Source organism: Cynoglossus semilaevis, chromosome 1 (genome assembly GCF_000523025.1).
Source record: "Cynoglossus semilaevis isolate Cse_v1.0 chromosome 1, Cse_v1.0, whole genome shotgun sequence".
NCBI classification, from domain to species: domain Eukaryota; kingdom Metazoa; phylum Chordata; class Actinopteri; order Pleuronectiformes; family Cynoglossidae; genus Cynoglossus; species Cynoglossus semilaevis.
In genome coordinates this window covers 23,870,409-23,880,183 of record NC_024307.1, presented here as the reverse complement: position 1 = coordinate 23,880,183, position 9,775 = coordinate 23,870,409, and the positions used below count along the sequence as shown (strand labels likewise).

Below are 9,775 nucleotides of genomic sequence, written 5' to 3'. Positions count from 1 at the left end.
CCCCCCGCCCCCCCCGCCCCGCCAGTCTGGGTCAGTGTTTTAGAGAATGCCAGTAAACCTAGGTCTGCGAGTGGAGCTTCAAATACAACCAATGATAATGACCACTCCTCAGTCATTAGAATTTAATCATTTAATCATTAATTAATTACTTTCAATTATCCATTATTCACCAATTTTCATTTGTCAATAATCAATCATCTAATATTCACTAAAGTCCACCATGATCACCAATAATCAATTATTAATCACAAATGACCAATACATAAATGTATCTATTGAATAACTATATGAACAATAACAACGCATCATCAATATGTATTGATGAGTAATAAAACTCATAACCTGAACTGAGTTACAATAATCACTCACCAAAAATTAATTACCAACAATCAATCACCAACTAGTTTTCACCAAAGCCAATCAAGTAATTAATCATCAATAATCAATCACAAAAAACAATAATTAACCATTAATAATCAATCAATAACCCACTATCACTTAACAATAATTACTCACCAATAACTCTTCACCAGAATTGAACAATAATCAATAAAAAACCAATCAACAATCATCATCAGTCCACTTGTCCACTCAGGGCTCAGAGCAGCAGTCTCAGATTTCTGTTTCTATTTCCTCTCAGGTCTCCAGCAGCAGTGGGCCACAGCATGTGTCCAGACTGGAGGTCAGGACTCTGGGATTTGATTGGCTTTTCACTCAGGATCACATGACTGTCCTGAGGAGGTGTTGATTAACTTGTTTATTTGAACAGGGTATCCAGGAGGCCCTGCAGAGGGCGCTGTTGTCTGTCCTGCAGCAGTCACCACACAGGAGGGTGGCTCTGGTCACCTTCAGTGATGAGGTCAGAGGATGTTATCAAAGAACATGGTCTTGATATCAAAAGTCTTTACAGTATTGACTATTTTCTATCTAAATAATGTGTAAACTACCGATAAACAGCTAGTCATGCAACAACCTAAGTCAAGGTTGGCCAGAAGTGCTTTTCCAAAGCAACTAAATGCTCTCCAAAATAATCATCCTTGGTTAGTAAGTAGAGTTTTCCTTCAGTAGTCAAGACAAACTGGAACATGATTAAAAACACAGTAAAAACAGAAGAGAAGACAAGACCTCAGCTAATGAACCGGTCAACAGTTTGGTGTGATTTTGTGAACAGGTCGTAATTTATGGAGATGGAAGAGGAAGTCCTGTCACTCTCAATGACTGGGCTCTCATCGACTATGACCATATATGGGCACAGGGCGTGGCTTACAATGTTCCACACTGTATCGCAGAGACATATGACCAGCTGATCCAAAGAGTAAAAAAGTGAGTGACATTTTGTTAGTCGCTTACTCCACTACACCAAAGTCCATGGTGAAAATCAGTGATTTTGGCTCACAGAGAGACGCAAGCTAAATATTCTGCATATCACTGCAATATATATATGTGTAATTCAGCCTTAAGGAACATGGAGCTACATGTCTCGGCGCTGCAGCAGTAGCATCAGTCGCCATGGCGTCAAGATACCTAGGGTCAAAGGTGAGTGAGTTTGTGGTTCAAGTTTGTTTTTTTAACGTAAAACAACTTTTCAGAGTAATACAGTTTCAAACACAAGACAAACAAACGTAGTGTTGGTAATGATCCACATAATGTGTGTGAATATGGGTTGTTTAGGAGAAAATAAAGAGCTCATGTCAGGATTATAAATAGAGGCTAATTTGTTTAAATGCACAACAGAAACACAGATGAGGGTGATGTCACTGACCTCCTGTATCAACCCAACACGGAGACATGAGCTATATTTGGAGGTTGACGATGGCAATGATGATGGCAATGATGACGCTGTCTTTTTTGTGCAGGTGATTCTGTGCACCGACGGCCGAGCTAACATTGGTCTGGGGCAGGTGGAACAGCTCCAGTCCAACTCTCTGCTGTCTCCTCACGAGACAAACTTTTACAGACAGCTGTCTGCACAGGCTGTTGACAGAGGGTGAGAACCTTCAACAGATCAGAATGATCGAACAAATTGATTGAACTCAGTAAAACTTAATGCTGCACCTGAGAAACCATTACTGCTAGACAGTAATACAGACAATAAATGTTGTTAGCAAAATGTCAGATGGGAACTGCCTACAGGTATTTTGGTTTAGTGAAGACAGAGAATTTAATGAACCTTAATTAACGTTTAAAGGTACAGCAAAAATATTTTCCAAAAATGACAAAAATGACTGAAGAAATGATTGAATTCCTGTCAAAATTATAGCTCAGACTGTCCAGATGTAAAAAGATTAGAAGTAAGCTTAAATCATTAAATTTGAACCAGAAAGATAATCATAATAATTAATTCTATTCCATTATTATTTTGTTGTCATTACATTTCATTCTATATTTATATTTCACTGTGTTCTTATACTTATTTTATTTTCTATGTTGAATGACAAATTAACTCTTTGAAACTTTGAGTTTAGTCTAAATTTCAACTCTGGCACTCAGAGCAAGATATTAATCAAATGTTTCTAAACTATTTCTATGACTTGGCTAATACTAACATGATGCGCTCGACAGTTTATCCTTTAATCTGAGCTAATTAAAGATTACAGAAATGTTCTTTTCTTTTTACCGACAGTGTCATCGTCTCAGTGATGACGTTTGAAGGAACAGACTGCTGTCTTGCCCACATCGGACGACTCGCGGACGTTACGGGAGGAAGAGTGAGCATTACTGTTGCACATTTAGTGTAACAGTGTGAGATGATGCAATCATCTCAGTCTGAGTGATGTGATATGGAATAAATGCTCAAATTTGGAGTTTTACATCAGCTTTAGTAAAGGTTTTTACATTAGCACTGACCATTTCCAGCTGAAAATGTAAACATTTTATTGTATAAGGCATACTTAATTATAAAGAAAACCTTGTTAGTTTTCTAAACTACCCTTTCCTACGCAGGTGATCATCGTTAACATCGGCACCATTGCCACAGAGATACAATTAGCTTCAACTGACAACGTGTTGGCGATGGGAGTCAAAGCAACGCTCATAGCTCCAGAGGGAATGTGAGTTTTTGGTGTGTAAGAATAAGGCAAGAAGAAGAAGGGAAACAAATCTGAGCTAATAGCTAGCTACAGTTGCACTACTTGTTTCCCAGTTGCTAATTTAGCAGTAAATGATTCTACGATTGTAACACTGAATGTTTTCAGTAATGTTTTAAGATCAAATTAATTTAAATTTCAGTATTTTGGTTATTTGTCCCTCAGTAGCATAAATTGCGTGATGTCTGTGGTTTTTTTCATTCAAATAAGGAATTCTTTTTTTTTTTGTAGAAATTACAGAGATTAGAATGAAGTTCAGTTGACATTTGAAACCATAGCTGAGTGTGTTGACTAGAGGGTCTCAGGGGGACTCAACAATGGTCCTACTACTACTAAACATTTTTACTACCACTGACTTCCTGGAGGCGATGTTCGGGTCTACAGGTATTTTCCATTTGAGGATGAAAACAATCACAAACTGGTGAAGCAGATTGGGAACGTGACCAGGGGCGTGGAGATCACCGCTCAGTTTGCTGTCAGAGCAGCGTATATGGAGAGTGAGTAAACCATAACTTCACCAACGCCCTCTGCTGGCCAGGATATTGTTTTTATCTTTAACTAAACGGTTAATGGAAATGTTTTGGTGTCAGTTTTCCTCCAGAAGAGCAGAGTCCAGTTCCAGCTCCAGCTGAGCTTTACGACCAGAGAACAGCAGAGTGTGACTCGGGTCATCACTGAGCTCAGACCAGTCACTGACAGCAGGTGAAACTTCAGCACATTTGGTCTAAAGAAACTGGATAGTCAATAATAGACTATAAGAATATAATAATAGACTTCTTCCTCTTCCTCCTCAGCTGTCTGTGGCAGAGCAGCTTCAACTGCTCAGTGCTGGCCGTGCACTGTGCTCAGCTCTGTGCACGTCTGACCATGGAAGGACGAGTCCAGGAGGCTCAGAGTCAGCTCAGAGCTCAGCAGCAGCTGCTGTCCCTCATCAGGTATCAGTGAGCGTGAGATGAAAGAGTGACTCGTCACTGAACATCAGCTTCAAAAGTGTAGGAAGCCCAGGGCTAGATATCTGAACTGACCTCCTGTCATTGTCTCTTCCTGGGTCCTACAGTCGGCTCAAACCCGGTTTGCATCATCTTCAGCATCATCATCATTATGAAGATCACCAGGAGGAGAACACCTATGGGAACTGTATTGACACCATGACCACCATATGTGACCACATCAGCTCCGACTCACAGGTTCATGTTCACAGTTCAGGTGTTCTGTTTACACTCAGTCAGGACTCAGAGGGAAGAGAGAACAGACAACACACAGAGAGAGAAATCTGAGAACAAACAACAGAGAACAGCTACCACCACCAAGCTACAGTTAGGCTAGCTGTTAGCTATTTTGTGTGTGTTTTTAGCCAGTGTTCCAGTCTTTCCTCAACTAACCGAGTGTTGTTCCTCTGCAGACACTTTCTGATGAAGCTGCTCTGGTGGTTTATCAGATGAAACGAGTCAGCAGCCTCAACATCAACAACACCAACGCTGCCATCTATTAAAAACAATTGCAGCAACAACTGAAGGACAGAGATGTTTGTCCACAAAGACGTCCAACAGAGACAGAGCGTTTCCAGCGCACGTTTAATAACGTTAAATAAATACCTTTATTCAGCTCTTTCACATCTGAAAATGTACATTAAAAACATTTTTCTACAGAGAGTGTGTGTGAAAGGAGCATCCATCACGGGCTGTCAGAAAATTCTGGACTCACATGTTAACAGGCTAACAGCAATGATGCTAATGGTAACACTTAGCTAACATATCTGAGTGTGTGTGATGGACCAACTGTACCGTTTCCTCTGTACACTGTGAGAACTTTACTAAACATCTACACCAAACGTGTCAAACTCAGGCCCAGGGGCCAAATCTGGCCCACAGTGTAATTATATTTGGCCCGCAAGGTCATATCAAATGTGTACTACACACCAGTATATAGCCCCTGTATACACCTCAGTGCAGTACACACATTAACTTTGATGGTACAGTACTTTGTTTTTATGTATTCCATCCATCCATCCATCCATTTCTGCTTCCCCGTCACCGGGTCACGGGGGCCTCAGTCTCCATGACCACCACCCAAATCCCACTGCACCGTACCAACCCCCCTGAACCTTCCTGCAGGTGGTCAGTCCACTGGAAGGTACCAACCGCCCTAACTGGGATTCTAACTCACCCAGGAGGTGAACCCTGGGGTTCTACACCAATGACAGAGACATGGCCTCTGGGACAAAGGGCCCTTTATGTGTGTATATGTATGTATGTATGTATATATATATACACTATATATACTATATATACTACTATATATATATGTATATATATATATGTATAAATATAAACATATATACATACTATATGTTTTATATATTATTGTTCTATTCTGTTAAAAAGCACCACTTTTGCCAATAAAACGTTATATATACATTTATACAGTATATATGTATGTATATATACTGTATATGCACATATATGTGTGTATACAATTTCTCAATGAAATAAGTTAGAATATTAGAAATATAGAAATATGTATGAGCAGTTAGCTAAAAATACATTTCACAGACACTCAATCTCAGAAAGACATTGGCCTCACACATTGAAAAAATAACTAAAATATGTCAAAATACTTGTAGCACTCAGTGCAGTTGTATCCACCTATGGTGACCATCATTGTTTTGCTACAGATGGTTGAAAGGTTGGGAACAAAGAAGATGTTTTTACTATTGTGAAATTGTTGGTCAGTACTGTCAATAATCCTGCCTGCTCCACCTGAATGACTCAACACACGTGTCATGTGACCCGTAGACATTTGCTTAAAGTAATCCTAGCTGCAACCCTGATTTGCTTTCTATAATTACAAAATGTTGAAATACTCAAACCATACAGTACTACCTTTGACTGAGTTTCCCATCAGCTGCAGCCATATCGTGTTGTTGTGTTTCTGGAATCTTCCACAGCTGCACAACATTCACCTGTGATCTAAAGATAAGTGGAAGAAACACGGTAACAATGCTAACAACGCTAACAGCAGATAAGACAGTCGTGTTTATCAGAGTCAGACTGTTTTTGTGTTTCTTACCTAGGGAAAAGGAGGGACGAGCAGAGGAGTCCTCAGGTCTGTAGTCCCACCACTAGGGGTCACTAATGTTATCACACTGGCGCTGTGAACAATACTTGTTCAATTTAAATCTTGAAAATAATAAGAATAGTAATAATGATAATTAAGGTTGTCATTCGCAGTAGATAACAGTATATATTAAATATGTTTATAAAGAAATGACACATATTTAACCTCACCTACTTCATAACAAATCAAATGCAGCTGTTTATACTCTCTATCGTTCCGAGTCCTACTGTAAACACAGTATTTCCTCTATGATTCTCCTGATAATCTCTGTTTGACATCAAACACAGAAAAGTCACATGACAGTTTTGCGCTTGTTGGAGTAAAGTTGAGAGTAAATGTGTGGTGTTTCCACTGCTTTAACCAGTCGTGCTGCACTGACCTGACAAACAGCCAGGAAAAAGTAGGTGTGACTGAGACACACACACACACACCTTTATATTGCACGTACACATGGGTGGACAGAGTGGATCAGTGAAGAACTGCAGACTTTGTTGAACCAGTACTTCTTCATCTCCTCTCTCAGGTATTTACTTTTGTTTTTTTTCAATTCAACATTTGCTTTACAAAAAAATAATCCGACTGTGTTCACACCTGCTTTACTGTGAACATTCTGTACATTCTGTTAAACAGACATCTTCCTGTCTGTTTAACATCAGCTCTGTGACAAACTGATCTAGTCCAGATGGACAGTGTGGACAATGTCCAGTCTGTCCAATAAAGACACCGCCGGTCAAGGATTACTCTCTCGGTCATTATTTCTGTCTGATTCTCCTCTTCACATGACTGCATCCAAGTCAGAAAAACATACACCGACCTTTAATACACTCGTCATTAACACATGTCTCAGTTTGGTTACCATTATCTACTCTTTCAGCTAACTTTTAGCTATCTTCCCCTATATTTATCGAGGGATGGTCCATTTACGATTTGCAAACTTTATGCTGATTTGTCACCATCTACTCAATGACACCTTACCACTAGCTAACTTACAGCTAGTGCTGTACTAAAATCAGAATCAGAAATACTTCAACGACAGTGGAGAGAATAAACCAAAAAAAAAACAAAAAAACAAAATCAGACCAAGTGTAGTTTAAATTTTTAACTTTGAAACTGCCAAAACCTAAGCAAACTTTTAGATATACTTCCTCAACCAAAGCTAACATTTCACCATAGTTAACCATTTTTTGTGCTCAGGTTTAGCTGTTTTATTTCCTGTTATTATTCCTTTATATTGAAGCAAGCCACCGGGAGACTCAGAGACATTCAAGAGACACTCAAGGGCAGACAGAAGATTCCAGCGTCGCCCTGTCCCAAAACAATCTACTATCTTCATTGGCTCGCACACATAACCGGCCTTCTCAAGGCCTTCTCTCTCTACTCTCCTGGATGTTTCTGCAGACAAGACGCTCCGACCTACCCCCCCCCCCCTCTCTGGGACACTCGCCCTTACCCCGGATTCAACCCCTTCTTTGGCCCCTTACAGCCTCCCTCCCTCCCCTGTTGCGACGCGGTCGGTGAAGGTCGAGAGCAGCGCAGGTCCTGCAGCAGCCCGCCCAGACTCGATCGTGCTGTAACCCCCCGCCCACTCCCCCATGTGCAGATGTTCTCGTGCTGTTATAATGTCTTTGATTGTGCTTTGTGCTGAGAGGTTTTTTTTTTTAAATCCCACACTGTGCCCCCCCTCCCCACGGGGCCTAGTTTGGAGTTGTCTTTTTTTCCCTCCTCCTCCTTCCCTATCGTTTTTCAGTTGTTTTTCATCTAATATAAGGGCGCGCTGCCCACGGGCTGCGTCCTGGCCTTCCTGTTCCTGTCCCGCCTTGTCAATTATTTGTATTGTTTTTATTGTCTATTCATGTTTTTTCTTGGAACGGGTCGTACGAAACTAAATTTCGTATCACCTTCCCTGGTGCATATGACAATAAGGAGATTCTGATTCTGATCTGATATCTAGTCCTAGGTGACATTAGCATTAGCATGTCCTACTGCGTATATATCTATTAATGTTTTAATGTGACTGAATTTATCATGTGACAATCATTAGCTAGGTTTAAGCTTTATGCATTAGACTAATGAACATACTGAGATGCACTGAGCATGGCATCGTCCTCAAGCACTGCTCCCCGGGCGCCGACCATGGCTGCCCACTGTTCACTTGGTGATGGGTTAAATGCAGAGGTTAAATTTCATTGTGCATGGTGTGCTGTGCTGTGCTGTGTCACAATGACAAATAAAGATAAGTTTAAGTTTAAGTTTAAGTTTAAGTTTAAGTTTAAGTTTAAGTATATGTTTGTCATTCAGGATGACCTTTACCTTTTACTACGCTAACATTTTTCTCTGTTCTTGGTCTGCTCTTCACTTTTTTTATTTGAATGATAGGCTAATTATGAAGCTAGTTAGCTAGTTCTAGCTAACTTCCATACATTTTTTGTGAAAGTACACCAACTGAGTGAGTTGTTTCTACCTTTAGGCTACATTTACCTTATACTTCTAATATCTTAGCTATCGATACTCACTGTCACACTGTGCATTTTTTGCCTAGTTTAGGTCACAGTTATCGGATCCAAAATCCTAATCTATAAGTCTCCATCAGCGTTGTCAATGTCTGACAGGTCGCACACAAACAATGATGAAATCACTTGTCCTACAAATAGACAGTGGTTCTGTCAGTTACGGGAGATTTGGTGGACATTCCGCTCTCAGGTTTTGATGTTCAAATATTAGAAGTTTTATTTTTACATTAATACGACTTTTAAAAAAGGCATTCAAAAAGTAGGAGTTACAGGAACTCTGATGCTAAAAACCTTTGTCCATGTTCAGGTTAAATCAACCGCCTTCTATTTCATGGTTTCAACATTTTGACCCAGGCGTCTACTCAGCTCGGGTTTGTTCTGCCCCTTTTTAATCATTTTAATAATGAGTTAAGGATGTGGTTCTGATAGTTGTAAGTGCAGATCGTTGATGGTTGAATCGGTACAACCTGAGGTCTGAGTCTACGTGATGTTGCAGCGCTGTAGAATCTGGCTCTGCTTCATTCCTCAGCAGCAGCAGATCTGTGCATGTGTTTCATAAAGTCATTACCATCTTATCTACAGTAAACAATAACAGCAGGTTGAACGGCTACCACGTTCCATTCTGTTGTTCAGAGTTTTTAGACAAATTAGTTGTTTTTATTTTTTACTTTTTTAACCATATTTATCTGCAGTTTCTCTGTAAACTTTTAATCCATTCTAATATTTTTTCCTATTTCATTGCTAACTCTTAGTTTGACATAAGTTCTACTTATTATCATGGCTCTACCCTTTAGTTATGTGGCTATATTTTTATGGCTAACATTTTATTTATCTTTATTTATCGTTTAGCTGTACCTGTATTGACTTTCATATTTGTGTGCCTTTCTTAGTGTCTTGAGATGTGCTTAGCAAACTTAGCCAAACTCTTAGCTAACATGCAGTTCTTTTTACTAACAGCTTTGTTTTTAGGAAGATAACTCAAAGTGTTTTCAAATTTTCTTAATGTTCCACCCTCTGCCTCCCCCTCCGTACCCCCACCTCTGCCCGACATCGACAGAGATT

General features: G+C 39.8%; 1 protein-coding gene and 1 long non-coding RNA gene across 2 annotated transcripts in view; one reads left to right on the top strand and one right to left on the bottom strand.

Moving 5' to 3' along the window:
* Nucleotides 1-4,738, top strand: part of LOC103386071 (circularly permutated Ras protein 1) — a 7,253-nt gene extending 2,515 nt beyond the window's left edge. Inside the window, exons 8-19 of the mRNA XM_008320175.3 lie at nt 641-682; nt 770-859; nt 1,172-1,323; nt 1,455-1,536; nt 1,857-1,987; nt 2,624-2,708; nt 2,944-3,050; nt 3,471-3,583; nt 3,677-3,788; nt 3,881-4,021; nt 4,144-4,273; nt 4,489-4,738. Of these exons, the coding sequence (XP_008318397.1) occupies nt 641-682; nt 770-859; nt 1,172-1,323; nt 1,455-1,536; nt 1,857-1,987; nt 2,624-2,708; nt 2,944-3,050; nt 3,471-3,583; nt 3,677-3,788; nt 3,881-4,021; nt 4,144-4,273; nt 4,489-4,578 (1,275 nt within the window). The 3' untranslated portion in view covers nt 4,579-4,738. The remainder of the gene's footprint in view (nt 1-640; nt 683-769; nt 860-1,171; nt 1,324-1,454; nt 1,537-1,856; nt 1,988-2,623; nt 2,709-2,943; nt 3,051-3,470; nt 3,584-3,676; nt 3,789-3,880; nt 4,022-4,143; nt 4,274-4,488) is intronic.
* Nucleotides 4,739-5,379: 641 nt separating this feature from the next.
* LOC107989477 (uncharacterized) lies at nt 5,380-8,330 on the bottom strand. The gene is made up of 3 exons (XR_003050570.1): nt 6,378-8,330; nt 6,156-6,265; nt 5,380-6,055 (listed from the first exon to the last, which is right to left on the bottom strand). It is a non-coding gene; the product is annotated as an uncharacterized LOC107989477 (long non-coding RNA).
* Nucleotides 8,331-9,775: the final 1,445 nt, after the last annotated feature.